Consider the following 20,550-nt stretch of genomic DNA (forward strand, 5'->3'; position numbering starts at 1 on the left):
GGCAGAGGAGGAGGAGGAGGAAAACTGGGGAAGTGCATACCACGAGGTTCTTCTGCAACTAGAGGCCGAGAAGGAGAAGAATCAAGCGCTGCTGCAGTTGTTGTTTGAGTCAGGGGTGGTGGGCGACGAAGAGAGGGAGATGGGGATAGAGTCTGCACTCGGAACCAGCAAAGACTACGGCGATCTCAGCAGCAGCAGCAGCGGTGAGAATGGTGATGATTATTGTTATTCATTTCCGCCGTCGTCTCCTTCTATCGAGGCTCTGCTGTCATCAACCGAGGACAACAATCTCGATTTCTTGAGGTTGGAGTAGGAGGGATGCGTCCCAACTTCCTTCCCTAGTTTTGAGCTGTGAGAAGAATCTTGTTCGTGGGCGGTGATTTCTGTTTATTCTTATTTTGATTATTCGATTGTTTCATTAACTTTCCTTTTTGTGTCTGTTCAATTGCTGGACAGAAGGTCATCAAATTGTAAATATCTGCATTTATTTGTAATTTTTATGAATAATTTTTTGTAATTGTTATGATGAGATATGCTTTCCTTTTCCATTCTGGGATTGCCTTTCATGTGCTATGTTTGTTTTTATAGACTTGTAATCCTAGTTATCCACCATGTACTCCTCGCAAAATAGCATGTAAGCGACTGTTATCTGAAGCTGTATAACTTTTGAAGTGCTATCTTTATTACTAATTAAGAAGTCAATAAAGGCACAACTCCAAATCCAAGAAAAGATACTTGGGCAATTGACCATTAAGAGCTATGGAGATTATAATATTTTGTGTGATTTTTGTTTATTGTAATATAGTTTCTATGTCTTTCCTGTATATCTTGCAAACTATAAAATAGCAGAACTGTATTTTGTTGATCCGAGTTGAACTGAACTGCCTGGTACTCGTGACTTGGCCTAGGCTGGCTGCAGCTTTAGTCTTGTTGTCTGCAATGCATCAGTGTGTGATGTTCATGCAATTTTGGAGAGCCTGAAGTGCATTTGCAACAAAATAAAGCTTAAAAGATTAGTCATTCCAGTTTACATGTCATAATGCTAAAAATTGCCTTTGTTAATGTTTTTAACGTGGAAAGCTTTTCTCTCAATTTATAAACAAGAAATAGAAATTGATTTCATAGGAAAAAATAAATAAATAGTCCCATATAGTTTGCTTGTTATATAATTATAATCCTGTGGAAAGAAAAAACTTGTATGGTATCATCTTTTCTTTAAGGGCCTGTTTGTTTCATTGGGAATCCATTTCTTATGAAAATGGCTCTTTTCTCCCAGTGGCTGAAACAAATGCAGGCTGCAGAAAGCAGCCAGCCCACATGGGCCCCATGTTTCCCCCATGTTTTTACATGAAAATGCTTTTGTAACACAACTACCCCTTCCCCCGTCCTACAGGAAGCCTTTTCTCGCAGGAAAGTGGGGGCCCACAGGGCCTGGTTGTTTCCCATGGGTCTGGTTAGCACAAAAAGGCCCTAAGTTTCTAGTGTGTTGTACCTTCTGGAAGCCCAAGGACAAATCCAAACATTTGTTTAAGATTTTTGAATGCCCATATACTGAGTCAATTCAAGACAAACAAATCTATCTGCAGCGCAACCGCCTGCTACAAATCTACTTGATAGACCTCCTGGTGTAGAGCATGGAATAAGCCAGTAACTGTATCTTCGTCTAGGAGAGCACTGATTAGCACACATAAATCTCTTGCTTGATTTATATTTTGACCCTGTTGTTGCAGCAGATTCTGCTTAAAGCATTAATCATTGCTAATCAATCACATTTGCAATAGACAAACGTTTGGTTGGTTTCCAAGATATTCAAATCCTTCTAATCTTATTTGTTACAGTTACGAAGTAACACATAAAAAAACTCTAGCACAAGGTAAGCAAAATGATTTGTGGAAGCATAATATGAAAGCCAGAGTTAGTTAAAGGGCATAGAAACATTGAAGTGGGAGAGAAGTTGGAAAACAATCTTAGTATCACAGTCTTATATACATCATCTATATCACATCATAAGGGCACAAATACACGATGCCCTGCAGTTGTAGTTGGTAACGTGAAATGAAGACACAACTTTAAGTGTAGATCCCATACTGTTTGAAAAAAAATGTTGAAATTATCAGATATCTAAAATTCCTATTCATCACATTTCTGCCTACATAGAAATATGAAAATATAAACTGGAACACAGTAAAGGAAAGAAATAAATATTAGCAAATCACACAAGAACATGCCAGAGTTGGTGCAGAAAACCAAATGATACGAGTGGAGAAACCATGAGCTGAATTCCAAGCAAAGATTCTTCAGAAAATAAAATGCACAGACCTGTTGGGGTTGGTTATGGATTGAGAATCAACATCAAAGAGAATAAAATTCCTGAACAGGAACAGGAAAAAATTATCAAGAAAAATATGGCATTTCTGACTGGTTTGTCTTTTTTTGAATCACTGATAAAGGATTCACATCTAGTGAGTCATCCAAGTTTGGCAGAAACTTGGTTGACCAGGGTCAAATGTTGTATTGACTCAATATGTTTTTAAACACTTTCCAGAAAAAAGACTAAAAAACTACTCCTGTCCACATCTTGTCATGATGTGGAAAACCCCAACATGAAATTATTAAGAATTAACACTGGTTATCCATGGGAGGTTCAACAACTACTTTACCTAGAGAGAAGGATTAGTATTGTTGGTAATCTAGAGAATTGCATTTTTTCATCAGTTCACCTGGGGCCTAATCATTGTTTTTTTCCCTAATCTATACAAAAAAAGCTTATCAATAAAAGGAGGGATGTGTCAAGTGATAAGCAGCCACAAGCAAAGTGAACGGGAGCATTAAATCTGACAGTAAGAAAATGATAGAAGTCGCTCTAAGAGGATTCAGGGACAGTTCTTATTTGTCCAGAACAAAAAGGTGCACGACTAGTTTCACATCAGATTTACAAAATGCCAATTTCAATCCTTTAAGTTGGATTATTGAAGAGTTCATTGCTTTCCAACAGTAAGGACCACAAAGAGGCTTTAACCATCTTGTGCCTTTTTACCTGCTTTCCAACATTAAGGGCCGCTAAGAAATTTGTTGGTCTCTTCAATTACCTTCCAGCCATGACTTTTTCATTAGAAATTTGAACCCTTTATTGTGCATAAAGTGGTGGGAAATTGTTTCCATATGCTCTATAACACTATATTCAACATGTTGCCTTTGCATAGGCCTTTGAAAAAGAGGTTTTAGTTACAACCATGCTATGGGCCTTAGTTTGAAGCTTGCTCTCATGCTCATGTGAATCATCTTCAACCCATATAACCAAAATGGCTCGGTAACATGTAGAGCAGAACTATGTCCTCACCCCTCATATATATATATATATATATATATATATATATATATATATATATATATATATATATATATATATATATATATATATATATATATATATATATATAATGTCATTATCCCCTTGAGTGACCACCTGCTTGAGGAATGTTTACAAACTCAACCAAGATTGACATCTAACCTAAATCTACACAATACATTGACCAATTTTTTACTGAAATTGGATGATTCATGAGTTGACTTGGCCGAGTCATTAAGATATTGGGTAAATTATACATGTATAGTGCCATTATTTTCCCTTTTATACAATAATGAAAGCTTGTGTGTTTGTGCATGCATGTGCACGTGTGTGTGTAAAGTGAATAAGAATCTAGATTCCTAACAAGATGGGCATTCTTTTCAACAGATTCCTAACGAGATGGAAGCATGTTCTTTAAGTTTATGCGAAGAACGAATGAAGACGCACTTCTATTGTATGTTTGGCATCTTATTTTGCAACCAATCAGCAACCTAGGGCTCAACTTATTTTTGGATATAAGATTCACTTTTAAAGTTCATGTAAAATTTAGACCGATCTCAATATAAATGAAGGACATTACATTGCATGTCTTACATTTTCACATGGATGTCCAAACAGATTGGCAGTAACAATTGAGAATGCTAAACACAAACCGTATGCAGATCTATAATTGGCAACAACAAAGCAGTGTACAACATGCCTAACAAATTAATATATGTTTTTTTTTATTCTAGTTCATTAGATTTATTCTTTTTGTAACCTCCACACACACACACACACACACACACACATATATATATATATATATATATATATATATATATATATATAAGCATGGAGTTCACTCAAATTTTCGCACATTTTTTTTTTTAAATCCTGGCCATACAAATGTGTTCGACAAGGTTGAATTAGTAGGGACTGGCTTTTGAATCATTTGATTGCAACATGTAAGCAGGTTTTTTAGGAGTTGAAAAATCAATAGTTCACAATCTTTTAAATTTGAAACAATCTTTTAAATTGGAAAAAAGCTGAACTAAGGGCTGGTTTCTAGCAAATGTAACAATTAGAACACATCCATATAGCTGAATCACCGGAAAACAGTGTCCAACACTGTGCACTTGGGATGCGCACACCCACTCCTTTTTCTATATATATAGAGAAAAGGGTGGGTGTGCATGCCTCAAGTGCACTGGTGTTAGACACCATTTTTTGTTGATTTGACTGTATGGGATATGTTCGACATGTTCCATTTGCTAGGAACCAGCCCTTTTTTTTTATTTAAAACCAAAAGAAACCATACCTGGCACAAAGACCTGGTCGCACTGGCTCAGCCTGTCATACCTACAATCGTCTTGATGGCAGCATAAAACTCTGAGGCTAGGACCCCTGCCCTCAGGGCCTGTTCTGGGCATCAGCTTGTGTAGAGGGGCAACACTCATGGGAATTGAACCTTGACTGCCTAGCAGCCAAGGCACAATCCCACTACGCCAACCCCCCCTTTGGGGCTAGGAACCGGCCCTTGGTTTATGGATTTTTAACAAATTGTGGGTAGTTAATTTTCAACCCTTAAAAGACCTGCTTATGTGTCAGAATCGGATGATTCAAAAGCCAATCCCTACTAATTTGACTAACTTTAAGTATTTTTTTCTCATTGCTTTCTCTAATTGGCAGACATCTTGTTAGATAATCATGAGAACTCTAAGAATGTGTATCTTTTATTTTTTTTCCTCTTCGCGTATCTTTTATTTGGCTGACATACAAACATGTCACAAGCCATGAGACATATGGAACACTGGGTGCAATTGTGAAAAGCCGAACAGGAAATCGACAAGTCAGTTTTCTCCAGAGTTACCTGTAGCTTCTTAGATTGAGGGAAGCCCGCTTCACAGAAACTCGCTTCCGAAACTTGATGATAATCTCGATTCTCCTACGCTTTTCCTATGCTTTCCACACACCATCTATTCTTCTTATATATTTTCTCACTCTATTTCTCACTCTACTTTTCATGTGTTTCCTCTCACGCTTTTCACTCACTTCCATGTGCTTTCTCTAAATTGGTAGTCATCATTTTTAGATTTTGTTAAAAATTTAATTCTTACACTAAAAAATCATGAAATTTAAGAATAGTCACTTTTATTTTAGTTTTTATTTGTGTTCTATTTCTATTCTCAATCAATTCTTATATTGTTTTTTTTATTCCTTGCTTCCCGCTTCTTATACATTTTAAATGCATCACATCTCGCTTCCAGGGAAGCGTATCGTTTCTCGCTTCCACTTTGGTTTTCTTACAAATAGACATGTTGAAGTTGACTTGGACTTTCCAAACCAGAAAATGTTTCATCCTTTGGCACCCAACCTTTTCCCAGGTGTGTATCTTGGTGCTGTGGAGAGGGAAACATCATTTATCACTGATCACCTCTGGTAAGGAATCTTTGCAGGAACTAACCCAGGTAACATGGTTTCTTTTTATTATCAATCTATTTTAGGAAAGATTTCTTGATCCAGCTGCAAATTTGAAAAACAAGCCTTGACAGCTTTTTGTTGCCATCTATAAATCTATTGAAGTCATAAAACCTCCTTTAACTTTTCTCATGCTCCAAATCTACCCCTGATTTCACACAGTTGGCTGGCTTTGTCACATGGATACTCCATTTTGACTCCTGTTCCATATCCACTTGTATGCAAGTCGTACTGGAAACTTCACAAAAATGGGCATATCCCGGTATCTGCAGATGTATCCATGTGACATGGTTGGCTGGATGAGATGATGGAAACTGGAGTTTTGGGATTTTACATGGAAAAATGTATCACTACTGTTTGACCTTTGAAGTTTAAGCAATCTAATTTTCGGCATCAATGGATTAATGTGTTTGCAGAGACATTTGTAAGAGCAGATGGGGCCTTCATTCCTTTTGCAGACAGTTTTGATGTATCCAATGTGACTACATCTGTTAAAGGCATTGGTGAAATTGGTGATGTTAACATTGTGGACTTGCAATCACCTACACACAGCCTCATAGGAAAGAAAGTTGTCAAGGTTGGTAGAAGCTCCGGTTTGACAACTGGAACTGTAATGGCATATGCACTTGAGTACAATGATGAGAAAGGAATCTGCTTTTTTCACTGATTTTCTTGTCATTGGTGAGAACTAACAAACCTTTGACCTGGAAGGTGACAGTGGAAGCCTTATTCTTTTAACTGGAGATGGTGTTCAGAAACCAAGGCCAATTGGGATCATATGGGGTGGAACAGCTAACCGTGGGAGGTTGAAGCGGAAAAATGGTCATGGCACTGAGAACTGGACCAGTGGGGTTGACCTCGGGTGACTTCTTGATCTCCTTTAACTTGATCTTGTTACAAGTGATGAAGGACTTCAAGGTTTGTATTGTTTTCGTGATTGTGTTAGTTTTTCATTGATCTGAAGTCAAATTATTCAAAGATATCTAACTGTGAGTCATCAACAGAAGCTCTGAATGTGCAAAGAGGAAGCTCGGGGATCACCATTGCTTCTACTGTAGGAGTATCATCTCTACTAGGTTACACTACAGAAGGAACGTTGTCAAAGGACAGAGCAGAAGATATTTATGAGTCTCTTGGTCTAACCATCGAGCCTTTCACAGTGGCAGGTGCTTCAGGATCTGGAATGACCCCCATCTTTAATCATCTAGAGTTAAGCGTTGGTGGTACAGAAACTAGCATAGAGCATGACTTCATTCCAAGTTCCAGTGGCATGCACAAGAGTTTATCAGATCAAGATGGCGAGACAGAGAAAAAGAGCCTTTCTGCACTGAAGAGTGCTTCAAACCAAGATATCAGCATTGAATTGCACATAGGGGAGCGTGAACTGAAGTGACCGCATGTTGAGTCTGCATGTCCCGATGGAGAACATGAAACTGAGGGTGGTCATGGGTGTAGCTGAACATTTTTGTTGGTCACAATTATATTATTTATGTACGGTGGGACTTGATGTGCAACCATTTATCAGCTTGGACAATATGGCTATATTTTGGAGCATACAGCCAATTGACCAACTGCTTTACCACAAAAATGGAGAACCATGTGATCATCAACAAGTATCACCTGAAAAACACAAGTTGCTGATCAATTACCAACATTGGACAGTTTTAAAGTCCTGCCTGCTTCGAAGTTGGCCATGTATGTGCTATGAGGTATACATTTTCTTAGGAAACTTCTCATTCTTACTGTTGTAATTAAAATTTGTAAGGTATATGTTGTTGAGAACCTTGTAAGACCTAATTAAGCATGTGTTTTTTTATTCAAACTGACCCTTTAGATGTACTCAACATGGATTGTTCGTTAAAGTTTACATCCTGGATTGTCATTTCGACGTAAAAACATGTTTTTCTGAGTTGTCAAATTTTAGTGCATTGTGGGTGCGTTGATTTATTTTAATATTTGGTTTTTTACTAGAGTATGTATGCTATGACTGGCAAATATTTGCCTACACACAAACGCACACACACAACTGCCTAACTTATCAAGCTGCTCATTGTTTCAATTATTACAATTAACTGCATGCTTCATCTTAATACATCTCAAAATACGCATTGGCCTGACAAGTATCATCCTTTTACGATCAAATAAGTCAACTTATGCTCTTACATTTTTTTTATGAAAGAATACTTTTGCTCTTACATTGAAGAAATCATTTTGAGGGCTTTTAAGCCATTTCGTTTGATGATTTTTTCCCAAACATGTTTTTGAAACATAAATGGAAAAAGAAAATGTCCACGGGCGATGGACATCCCATGATCGATTTGCTGTGTGCGCACCCATGTTAAAGCAACGGGAACATCTTCCTAGTGAGTTCAGTTCCACTCATCCCCCATCTTCATACCCCTCCTGAATCTGGGGATGCAAGTTTTGATAAATTCTGACACTGTAGATGGATTCATCATGCTCAATTTAATAGGAATCGACCATTGGATCGTATTTTTCAATAAAAAATATGATTTTTTTAAAGTACAAAATTTTGTATTTTGTCAACCATTGATTTTTTAATCACCAAAAGAACCTGCTCACAAGTAGATTTTGGCATTTTAAATGTTGATCGTCACTAAATGAGTGATATAGATCACATCTGTGGAGTCCAATTTGTTCAAAACAACTTGCATCAATGAAAACCCGAGGGGAATGAAGATATAGGATGACCTAGGGGATGAGTGGATCCGACTTGCTTCCTAGTGGGTTAGGGAGCAGAACTGAAGTTTTTTTGGCCCAAGGGTATACCCGACCCAGTTACACCAGGTTTGCACTTGAGCTCGATTGGACCCACCATAAGAAAAAATCTTACCTGCGTCCCATAAAGATTACATGAACCAGACCCAGTCCATATTCACTAAACTCGATATTTTTATGGATTTTTTATTTGAAATTTGCAGATCTTAGGGTAACTCAGGTCAGATCTCGATCTAGTATGAAATGTTACGAACTATACTCAGCTCCATATATTCATAGGACCCTTTGGGTTCTACCCGAATTCTAATAGGATCTCTTTCTTTATCACCAATCTCAGACCCTATTAAGTTCGATATAGGTTTGATATTGTTCCAATCCGATCCGTTGGTAGCACCCACATGGTGTTAAAAGACGACCGTCTTCTACTTCAAACCAGGAAACTCCCCACCCAATCTCTCTCTCTCTCTCTCTCTCTCTCTCTCTCTCTCTCTCTCTCTATATATATATATATATATATATATATATATATATATATATGCATTAAACACCTGATTGCCCTCGATCAGGCCTTGATTGCCCTCCATCACGCCTTGGGCCCCACAACTGACAAGCTCTGTACCCAAGATGGAGGGTGATCAGGTGATTAATGCACAAATATTTGTGCAATCATATTACAGCTGATCTTTTAACCTCTGAGGCAGCATTGAACAAGAAATAATCACCATCATCAACACATAGGAGGACCACAATCTTGTGATAAATGAGAACTCTTTTTTTCTTGAGAAAATTTCAGAAAAAAACAAACAAACATAAAAAGTGCACAAATAATATGAAAAATCAAGATTTAGATACTGTACAGAAAAATGAGAGAGAGAAGCGAGTTATAGGAGAATGTCCACAACAATCAGAAGTCACACGTGGGGGGCCATGAAATCACGTTGACTGGAACTCATTTTCTAATTGTCTTGAAAAAATCGATTCCATGTTTGGTTGGATTCATTTTTCCTTAGAAATTGTTGATTTTCATGTGAAAAATGATAGGTTTCTCTCTTTCAACGTGCCCTAAGAGAACCAACTTGTTAAATGGTTGAATTTTCATAAAGATATGAATACGGTTTTTACATGCAAATTTTGGAGCTAATAAGTATTAGAAATCGGGCATCCTGAATCTCAAATGACTTGCAATCATTTAGTTGAAGATTGATGCACACTCTGGCTGTCCCATCTTGAGAATTGAGGATCTCTCCCTTTCTCCCTTTGTGCTCAAGGATTTGAGATTCCTTTGAATCCCTTTCTCCCTTTCTCCCATCTTGGGAATTGAGGATCTCTCCCTTTCTCCCTTTGTGCTCAAAAAACTTCTTATGTTATATTTGTGTGGAGATCTTTTACATGCATGTTTTAGCATCTCTCTGAGTTTTTTGCAGATTTGAAAACACTACAATCGCGTTTTCTTTGGAGAGTAAATTTTTTTTAAAAACACAGTTTCTAGAAACATTTTTAGGGCCCTTTTTATAGTGAAATTTGTAAAAGTCAATTTGTAAACACAGTTTCTAGAAACACACTCTCTCGATCTGAGGACGAGAGAGTGGGCGATCTTGCCTTGGTTAAGGCCCTGTTTGGAAACTAGTAGCTGGGATGGGAAGTGGCAGCTGTCAATTCCATGCTTTAGCACTTTCCATCCCAAATGCATTAACTCCCATCCCAGCTACCAGTTTCCAAACAGCCACCAGGTGTTAGTTTGACCAACTTTTTGCCAAATGCATTAACTCCTATCCCAGTTCCTAGATTCCAAACAGGCCCTAGAAATTGGCAAAGTTTGATGAAGCCCTCGAAGAATTTGTCACCGACATTTCTAACCGTCACTTGAAAAATAAAGTTTTCTTCATTTTCTATTTCTTTTATACTTGATACATTTTTTTTTTCACAATGATTTTCAACTGCCCACCAAACTTTCTATCTAAATTAGTATTCCACCCAAAGTTTTCGATTTTTAGATACCACCCAAAGTTTTGTCACCTTTAAGCAAAATAACCATTTCTCAAATAGTTTATTCTTGGAGTCCAGCATAGTAGGGCTGCAACTGGATAGGATATAACCTGTATCCCGGTTGATCTGAATCCAAATCCGAATTTTGTGCAATTGATTCGAGTTCAAATAAGTTTTGAATAATACAAGATCCAATCCAAATCCTAAATATACATATTGTATTACTGGATCCAGCAAGAAGACCAAAATCAAGGCATTTTACTTACACTTGTAAATATGAGTTTCCCTCTTAATTCTTACCATAGTCATGAATCTCGTTCTTGGGATCTTCTCGGCACAGAATTGTCGGGGGATAAATTACAAAAATGTGGTTTTTCTTATAAAACCTCTTAAATATTGATATATTCAAATTATAAAATATAAGAGAAAATACAAAAATATAAGAAAAGCATTGAAAAATATAAAAATATAAATATTGCATCAATAACGTGATAATATCACAATAAAAGCATGATATTTTCAAGATGGATAACATTATAAAAATCTTGGGTTTTATCTTGGGATCATATCGCCTTTTGAAAAACTTGTGATAAAATTGGAAAATTTTCAGAACATGGGTGGTATTTGTACAATTGGTTCTTAAATGGTATTCAGAAAATAAAGTGCTAGAATCCGATCAGATGACCGACCAGTGATCTCCTGTTTCATTAATTGTTTCGTTCATGGCTTCCAATTGGGCATCATCTATGTCTAGTCTCTCTTCTCTCATGTTGTTCAATGGAATGCATTTTCGTCATTAGTGTCATTCAAACTTTATCGACACAACTATCTGTCATGGAGCTCGCAGATAGAGTCCATTACGTTTTCTCAAGATCTCATCAAGTATGTAGACAGATCCTTTGTATCTTGAGTAGAAATAGCCAATCAACTTGCTTTAAGTTGGATTGCAATATCTAAGTTTAATAGTAGTTTTTTTATGGATTAATTGCTTAAGTGAGCCCACAAGGTTGGGGAGTATTTGGAAAATGAAAAGGCTTAAGAGAATCAAATAAGATTTAAATTTGGAAATATTTTAAAATTTTCCCTTTTTTTCCATGTAGTGAAGTTGAGATTGGGGTCTGATCCGAGTCAAAACCGATCCAATCCATTCGTGCAGATCTTAAAATAAGATCCGTGAATCTTGGACACATCTGAAAATAATATTTATTTGATCCTAACCAGAAAGTTCTATGCCTTGATCGGGCACAAATATTTGAACCTCAAGTGCCAAGTTTAGCTGTTAAACAACATGGATTTGGATTGGATCTCATCACACCTGAACCCGAACAACCTCTGTGTGTCCTTGGAAAAAAGACATAAATCTCAGTATTGGGGTGCTTCGGAGATAGAAAATCTGTTGATAAATTAGATTTTCTTTTTGATAAAAAGAAAACAGAGCGAACATAATTAAATATAAAATAAAAAACAAATGCATAAATAATGTGATTAAACCAAGTTTTAGAAAAATGTAAAAGTAAGGTTTATCAAGTAAAATATTAGGTTGGCACTGGTTCCACAACATTTGTTTGTAATATTGGGTGATTTGTGCGACATCGTGCCAACAGGTCAGACCTGCTTCGGATGCAGGTGGGTTCAGACCCAGATCAAACTTTGATCGTGCTGACACCAGATTTGCACTGGAGCCCGATTGGACCCACCACAAGAAAAACCCTACCAATGTTCTATGAAGATTAGATGAACTAAACCCAATCCATACGTAGTTAACTGATATTTTTTGTGTTTATTAATTGACATTTGCATATCTTAATCGAAACTTTACAAAACCATACTTAGCTCTATATATTCTTGCGAAATTATCTTTTGCGACTGTTTATTGCAAAAATATCACGGTATTTTTAATTTATCTCAAAATTAACTTTTGCCTATTGATTTTTGTGTTTTTTCTTTTGGGGGTGTTGGGGAGGGCGCTTTTAACAAGACACCCTCTCCCCTTGCCGACTTTACATTTTCCCTTCTCCTTCCTGTGCCTCTCAACGACGGAACCCGGCGGTGAGGTTTTCCGGTGTAAAGTGGCTGCGTGGGGCATCGGTGGGGTTTTCCGGTGTAGCGTGGCTGCGTGAGGCGTCGGTGAGGTTTTCCGGTGTAGCGTGGCTGCGTGAGGCGTCTGAGAGTGGCAGCGTTGCGGTAACTGATCGGTAACTCCCATCTCTCTCTCTCTCTCTCTCTCTCTCTCTCTCTCTCTCTCTCTCTCTCTCTCATTACTGCCATTGATTTGGCGAAGAACCACCAGAAACAAAGCATTGTCTCATTTAAGTTGTTGGTTAGTACGAGAGTGATGGAGCCTTCTCCCTTTATGGATCTTCGGTTCATGATTAGTTATAGTTTTGCCTAGCAGGATACGATAGGAACGAAAACATTGGTGATTTTCTTGCCGTTTTAAATTTTTTGTCACTATGGGTTCGGTACAGGTAAGGTCTGGTGGTGTTAAAAGCCAGCGAGCTTCTTCGAGTTCCAACTTCCCTCCTCTCTCTCTATATATATACGTGTGAATTCTCTGAAGAATCAAGAATCCATTGAAGAAGAAGATGGGGAAACGGAGGATTGTGATGGAAAGGATCGTGGACGACCAGAAGAGGCACGTTTGCTTCTCAAAGAGGAAGAAGGGACTCTTCAAGAAGGCACGGGAGATCTGCACCCTCACTGGAGGCAGCATCGCCATCATCTGTTTCACCCCATCAGGGAATCCCCACACCTTCTGCTACCCCGATAACCACTGGTTTGACCACTACCACCACCAACAACAACAACTTCATTCCATCATCAAACAATACTATAACGACGACGACCACCACCACCGTGGATTCACCACCACCCACCCACAATCACCAATCGCCCAAGCCAAGGCAGAGGAGGAGGAGGAGGAAAACTGGGGAAGTGCATACCGCGAGGTTCTTCTGCAACTAGAGGCCGAGAAGGAGAAGAATCGAGCGCTGCTGCAGTTGTTGTTTGAGTCAGGGACGGTGGGCTACGAAGACAGGGAGATGGGGATGGAGTCTGCACTTGGAACCAGCAAAGACTACGATCTCAGCAGCAGCCGTGAGAATGCTGATGATTATTGTTATTCATTTCCGCCTTCCTCTCCTTCGATCGAGACTCTGCTGTCATCAACCAAGGACAACAATCTCGATTTCTTGACGTTGGAGTAGGAGGGATGCGTCCCAACTCCCTTCCTTCCCTAGTTTTGAGCCTTAAGAAGAATCTGGTTCGTGGGCGGTGGTTTCTGTTTATTCTTATTTTGATTATTCATTGTTTCATTAACTTTCCTTTTTGTGTATCTGTTCAATTGCTGGACAGAAGGTCATCCAATTGTAAATATATGCATTTATTTGTAATTTTTATGAATACATTTTTTTAATTGTTATGATGAGATATGCTTTCCTTTCTGCCATTGCCTTTCATGTGCTATGTTTGTTTTTATAGACTTGTAATCCTAGTTATACACCGTGTACTCCTCGCAAAATAGCATGTAACTGTTATCTGAAGCCGTATAACTTTTGAAGTGCTATCTTTATTACTAATTAAGAAGTCAATAACCATTAAGAGTTATGGAGATTATAATATTTTGTGTGATTTTTGTTTATTGTAATATAGTTTCTATATCTTTCCTGTATATCTTGCACACTGTAAAATAGCATAACTGTATTTTGTTGATCCGAGCTGAACTGAACTGTCTGGTACTCCTGACTTGGCCTAGGCTGGCTGCAGCTTTAGTCTTGTTATCTACAAGTAAGCATGCATCAGTGTGTGATTTTCATGCAATTTTAGAGAGCCTGAAGTGCATTTGCAACAAAATAAAGCTTAAAAGATTAGTCATTCCAGTTTCCATGTCATAATGCTAAATTATTGCCTTTGTTAATGTTTTTACAGTGGAAAACTTTTCTCTCTATTTATAAATAAGAAATAGAAACTGATTTCATAGAAAAAATAAATAAATAGGCCCATATGGTTTGCTTGTTAATTAATTATAATCCCGTGGAAAGAAAAAGCGTATATGGTATCATATTTTCTTCAAGGGCCTGTTTGTTTCATTGTAAAGTCATTTCTCATGAAAATGACTTTTCCCACAGTGGCTGAAACAAATGCAGGCTGCATAAAGCAGCCAGCCCACATGGGTCCCATGTTTTCTCCCTGTTTTTACATGAAAACACTTTCGTAACACAACCACCCCTTCCCCCCTCCTTACAGGAAGCCTTTTCTCGTGGAAAAGTGGGGGACCACAGGGCCCGGTTGTTTCCCATGGGGCTCGCTGGAACAAAAAGGCACTAAGTTTATAGTGTGTTGTACCTTTTGGAAGCTCAAGGACAAATACAAATATTTGTTTAAGATTTTTGAATGCCCATATACTGAGTCAATTCAAGCCAAACAAATCTATCTGCAGCGCAACCACCTGCTACAAATCTACTTGATAGACCTCCTGATGTTTAGCATGGAGTAAGTCAGTAACTGTACCTTCGTCTAAGAGAACACTGATTAGCACACATAAATCTCTTGCTAATCAAACACATTTTCAACAGACAAACGTTTGGTTGGTTTCCAAGATATTTAAATCCTTCTAATCTTATTTGTTACAGTTACGAAGTAACACATAAAGAAACTCTAGCACAAGGCAAGCAAGAATGATTAGTGGAAGCATAATATGAAAGCATTAGTTCAAGGGCATAGAAACATTGACGTGGGAGAGAACTTGGAAAACAATCATAGTATCACAATCTTATATACATCATATATCACTAAGCCCTGCATATGTAGTTGGTAATGATATGAAGACACAACTTTAAGTGTAGATCCCGTACTGTTCGAGAAAAATTGTTGAAATTACTAAAATTCATATTCATCACATTTCTGCTTACATAGAAATCTGAAAATATAAACTGGAACACAGTAAGGGAAAGAAATAAGTATGAGCAAATCACACAAGAATATGCCAGAGTTGGTGTAGAAAACACAATGATATGAGTGGAGGAACCAAGAGCGGAATTTCAAGCAAAGATTCTCCAGAAAATAAAATGCACAGACCTGTTGGGGTTGGTTATGGATTGAGAATCAACATCAAAGAGAATAAAATTTCTAAACAGGAACAGGAAAAATTTATCAAGAAAAATATGGCATTTCTGACTGGTTTTAGTCTTTTTTGGAATTATTGATAAAGGATTCACATCTAGTGAGTCATCCAAGTTTGGCAGAAACTTGGTTGACCAGGTTAAGGGTGCTGAATCTAGTTAACCTGGGTGAGATGCTGTATTGACTCACAACGTTTTCAAACACCCTCTTTCCAAAAAAAATTCTAAAAAATACTCTTGTCCACATCTTATCATGATGTGGGAAACCCCAACATGAAAATATTAGGAATTAACACTGGTTATCCATGGGAGGTTCAACAACTACTTTACCTAGATAGAAGGGTTAGTATTGTTGGTAATCTAGAGAATTGCATTTTTTTCATCAGTTCAACTGGGGCCCAATCATTGTTTTTTTTTTCCCTAATCTATACAAAAAAATTCTATCAAGAAAAGGAGGAATGTGTCAAGTGATAAGCAGTTACAAGCAAAGTGCACAGAAACACTAAATCTGACAGTAAGAAAATGATAGAAGACTCTCTAATGAGATTCAGGGACAGTTCTTATTTGTCCAGGACAAAAAGGTGTAGTAGTTTCATATCAGATTTACAAAATGTCAGTTTCAATCCATTAAGTTGGATTATTGAAGAGTTCATTGCTTTCCAACAGTAAGGACCCCAAAGTGGCTTTCATCATCTTTTGTCTTTTTACTTGCTTTTCACATCATATAAGTTTTTCTTCTAGTTCATTAAATTTTGCCTTTTTGCAACCTTCACATCATCACACACACACATATAAGCATGGAGTTCACTCAAATTTTCACACAATTTTTTTTTAAAAATCCTTTCCATACATATGTGTTCTACAAGGTTGATTTAGTAGGGACTGGATTTTGAATCATTTGATTGCAACATGTAATCAGGTTTTTAAGGAGTTGAAAAATCAATAGTTCACAATCTTTTAAATTTGAAACTTTATAAAACAATCATATTTTGAGTAACCGGAAAATGATGTCTAACATACCCCACACATCCGCCTCTTTATATATATATATATATATATATATATATATATATATATATATATATATATATATATATATATATATATATATATATATAAGAACACATCCATGCGGTTGAATCACAAGAAAACTGTGTCTAACACTGCACTTGGGGTGGACACACCCACTCCTTTTTCTATATATAGAGAAAAGGGTGGGTGTGCATGCCGTGAGTGCACAGGTGTTAGACACCATTTTTTTGTGATTTGATCGTACGGATATGTTCAACATGTTCCATTTGCTAGGAACCAGCTCTTTTTATTCGATTTATAACCAAAGGAAAAGAAACTGCACCCGACACAAATACCTAGGGATGACAGTGGACTTGGAAAAATAGGGCCCCTCCCCGCTTTGCCCTATTTGGACCGAGGATAGAGGACATGAAACAGGGATGGAAGAGGGGATGGAGGTTAAAATCAAAACCTGTGCAGGGATAGAGGTGGGGATGGACATTTTTTCCCACCCCGCCCATCCCGCCCCGTCCACGATCTCTATTAGTAAAATAACTAAAATACCTTTAATGATGATAGTGTACCGAGAGAAAGGGGGCTCCACCCTGCCTTGCCCCGCCCCACCCCGTTTGGATCGGGCATGGAGGACATGAAACGGGGATGGAGGTTAAAATCAAAACTCGTGCAAGAATGAAGGTGGAGGGCAGAATTTTGAGACGGGCGAGGGTGGAGTCCATGTCCCCTGTGATGCAACTTTTCTTGAAAGTATTAAAATTTTTTGATAAAATTGTTAGTGCAAACTGTGCATCAAATCTTAAATTAACCGGTTCACACTATTGGTGAAGTCTGAGTTGAACTCAGGGAACGAGTTTATAACTTTTGTACTCCACACAAGAACAAACTTTATTGTTGTAACACCCCAATTTTTATAACCCGAAATTGGTGGATTTTTTTTTTGAAATACATTTAAATCTTTTAGCAGTGAACAACGGAAAAACACATTGGGCATAAAACTTGGCGTGCTACTTCAGATGAATGCTTGCAACCATACAATTATAGAATTTAAACTTTAACAACTAATTAACTATGCATGAAATAATATTTAGGTTTCACAAATATCCAAATTAATCACATGTGGCCTTGAATTGAATTAAAGTAAAAATCAGAGTTCAGAATTCATGAAGCAGAGGAAAGGTAGGCTCAGTCCCCGTCGCAACCTTTCGCCTTCGCACGTAAGTACCTACTCATTACCTGAAAAATATTAAACCATATAGGGTCAGACAACATGTCTTAGTATAGTAAATATGCTAAACTTGTAAGACAGAATAACAATACAAAGATTTCAATAGAAATTTCATGGTTTAACATTTAATTTAACTTAAACAATCATACAACAACTCATGCATGTTTAGAATTTTCATATATAACAGAAAAACATAAATCCATACATTTAAAATACACCATGCATGAACAGATAATATGAATGACTTACCATATGCAGAAGTTCTTTCAATGCATGCATATTTTCTTATCTTTAGTTATATTTTCTTAATTAGATGATGCATGCGATGGCAAATTAATGCACACACCATTTAAGTTATCACTTCTTAGCGCTGTTGATACGACACAGGTAGACATTCTCAGATCAGGACCATGACACATGACGTGTTTTACATACAGGGGTGGCTTTAGCCTGGTCAGGTCCATTCACTAAGACGGGGTGAGGGACGTTAATATGAGAGAGATTCCCAACACATTTCAACCCGATGCATCAGTTTTTCCTCATGAGTACAATAACTTCTACGTTGCAGTCTAATGCAGAGGTTTTTCTCCCTAAAATCGTGGGAGGGGAGGAGCAATCTTTTGTGCCCATAACAGACTTGCCCCACGAAGTTTTGTATCATTTGCTACTCTCCCAGCAAATATCTTGGGTTTTAATGTCACATGATTACTTGATTACAGTCATACTTTTTATGCAACATTAAACTTAAACCACTTTATGGTCATGGATGCATTCTTATAAAGCATTGGACAAAATCACTTAATTAAACTTGTAACAGACACTTGAACACATGCGTAGCATAAATATCTTATTCATTTTCACACATCATAAGGCATATGCATGTACATGGCCAATGCAACAAAGAGAATATATATGAACATCTATATCAATGAAACAATCATATCATCACGATATCATGAACATACATGTAGTCAATACATTTTTAGAATTTAAAACATAAACTTGTATTCATTGGACCTTTTGATCCTAAATCTTTAATGTGTAACCTTCCATTTACAATTCATGCCATAATCATATAAGATTGCATAAAATCAGACCTGCATAATTATTCACATAATGCATACTAATTCTATAAAGAAATTGAATAAAAACATATATACTATGCACCCTTTGAGCCTTGATTTATGAATTTGCCCTAATTTTTTTTTCCGATTTCTTAACTCTGTCCGACTGGTACAGAGCTCACAGAAACTTTTTGGCTCCATGAACAAAGCTGAAATTTTTACAGTATGTAGGAATTGTTGTCAGCTATTCATAGCCACAAACCGTTTGTAAAAACTCCTCTGTATGAGAGAGTTATGTATGTTTTACTACAAACCTATCAGTTTTTGTTTCAACTGTCACAGAGACGTGCTCGGTCCATGAACAAAGCCCAAATTTCTACAGTAGATGCACAATGGAGTTAGCTTTCCAACGCAACAATTCGTTTGTCAAAACTCCTCCGGATGAGGGAGAAACAATCATTTTACTGAACGGAGGTCAAGTGAAAAACCTGGAATTTCGAGATTTGCATTTGGGTGAATCAAACCGAGTCACCCGAATCCCAAGAAAAATTAAAAGAAATAGGAAATACGTATGAAATAAAATTTCAAAAATTCTAAAATATTCACAGTAGATGTAACAATTCATAATCTATCAATCCAAACTAATATTTGCATAAAAATCATGGAATAAATCAAATACAAATATATTTTACAAATCTATTTCTAAGAAACCGATTTTTATGATAAACCCGATTTCAAAAATGGTTTTCTTTATCGGAAAACATGTTTTTACCATGGATCATTAGATCTGAGTCAAACCCACGGTTAGGAGGGTTTGATCATGATCTAAACTCATGAAAAAGCATCAAAACTCATGCCAAGAACTCCGTTCTTGCAAGAAAAGCATAGAAACCCTATTTTTTGTTGAAAAAAATGTATTTCTTGATGGATGAACGACTTTTTTTGCTTGATCCACCGATCATCTCCTCCTTCCAGCAAATATGAGGACCTTAGATCCCTCTCCACACCCCTTGAGGTCTGGATCTTGCACTCAAGAACCAAAAGAAACCCTAAAAAGAAGAGAATAGAGAAGGGAAAGAGAGGAAAGAGAGAGAAGAGGGTTTTTGGGGGAGAGAGAAGCTCTCAAATTTTTCCAGCCCAAAATGAGGGGGGCGTGGGCTATGGGAGGGTTTTATAACCCTCTCTAAGTTAGGTTATGGGCTGGAATTAATTCCAGCCCTTGATCACTTTAATGAAACTTAATTTGGAGCCCTTGATCTCCACTTTGATTTTCAAGTTTTAAATAAACTTAAAATTCACTAGACTTTTAAATTTCAAAATAAATTTAAAGTAAGATGCCACATAGGATGGGACGACCCACCTATTGACTCCTACTAAACTAATAAAATGGGTTTAATTTATAACAGAAATCTATTTTATTAAACTATAATTAAATAACCATAGAATTCCAACAAAAAATAGTTTTTGTTTTATACAACCACAAATCATATAAAATGTAAAGACATTAATTATCCACTAATTACAACTTATTAAGCATATTAATATGTATATGTTCACAACCTACTTTTGTTAATTCAC

At 37.1% G+C, this 20,550-nt stretch overlaps 2 protein-coding genes across 2 annotated transcripts; both read left to right on the plus strand.

Moving 5' to 3' along the window:
• Positions 1 to 5,681: 5,681 nt before the first annotated feature.
• LOC149844786 (protein NARROW LEAF 1-like) lies at positions 5,682 to 7,202 on the plus strand. The gene is made up of 5 exons (XM_089986282.1): positions 5,682 to 5,770; positions 5,972 to 6,071; positions 6,180 to 6,402; positions 6,521 to 6,660; positions 6,756 to 7,202. The coding sequence occupies exons 1-5, from the start codon at positions 5,682 to 5,684 to the stop codon at positions 7,200 to 7,202; spliced, it is 999 nt and encodes a 332-aa protein (XP_089842408.1).
• A 5,338-nt stretch (positions 7,203 to 12,540) lies between these two features.
• On the plus strand, positions 12,541 to 13,926 carry LOC149844787 (uncharacterized). Its single transcript, XM_089997338.1, has 3 exons — positions 12,541 to 12,627; positions 12,667 to 12,729; positions 13,003 to 13,926. The coding sequence occupies exon 3, from the start codon at positions 13,120 to 13,122 to the stop codon at positions 13,738 to 13,740; it is 621 nt and encodes a 206-aa protein (XP_089853464.1). The 5' UTR covers positions 12,541 to 12,627; positions 12,667 to 12,729; positions 13,003 to 13,119; the 3' UTR covers positions 13,741 to 13,926.
• Positions 13,927 to 20,550: the final 6,624 nt, after the last annotated feature.

Source organism: Nuphar pumila, chromosome 2 (genome assembly GCF_984573655.1).
Source record: "Nuphar pumila chromosome 2, dmNupPumi1.hap1.1, whole genome shotgun sequence".
Taxonomy (NCBI): Eukaryota; Viridiplantae; Streptophyta; class Magnoliopsida; order Nymphaeales; family Nymphaeaceae; genus Nuphar; species Nuphar pumila.

Excerpts from the sequence above, each read along its gene's own strand:
- LOC149844786 (XM_089986282.1), top strand. The coding sequence starts at position 5,682 with ATGTTTCATCCTTTGGCACCCAACCTTTTCCCAGGTGTGTATCTTGGT. Across the intron at positions 5,771-5,971 it reads TTTATCACTGATCACCTCTG|TTGGCTGGCTTTGTCACATG; the intron begins GTAAGGAATCTT and ends GATTTCACACAG. Across the intron at positions 6,661-6,755 it reads CTGAGAACTGGACCAGTGGG|TTTTTCATTGATCTGAAGTC; the intron begins GTTGACCTCGGG and ends TGATTGTGTTAG.
- LOC149844787 (XM_089997338.1), top strand. The coding sequence starts at position 13,120 with ATGGGGAAACGGAGGATTGTGATGGAAAGGATCGTGGACGACCAGAAG.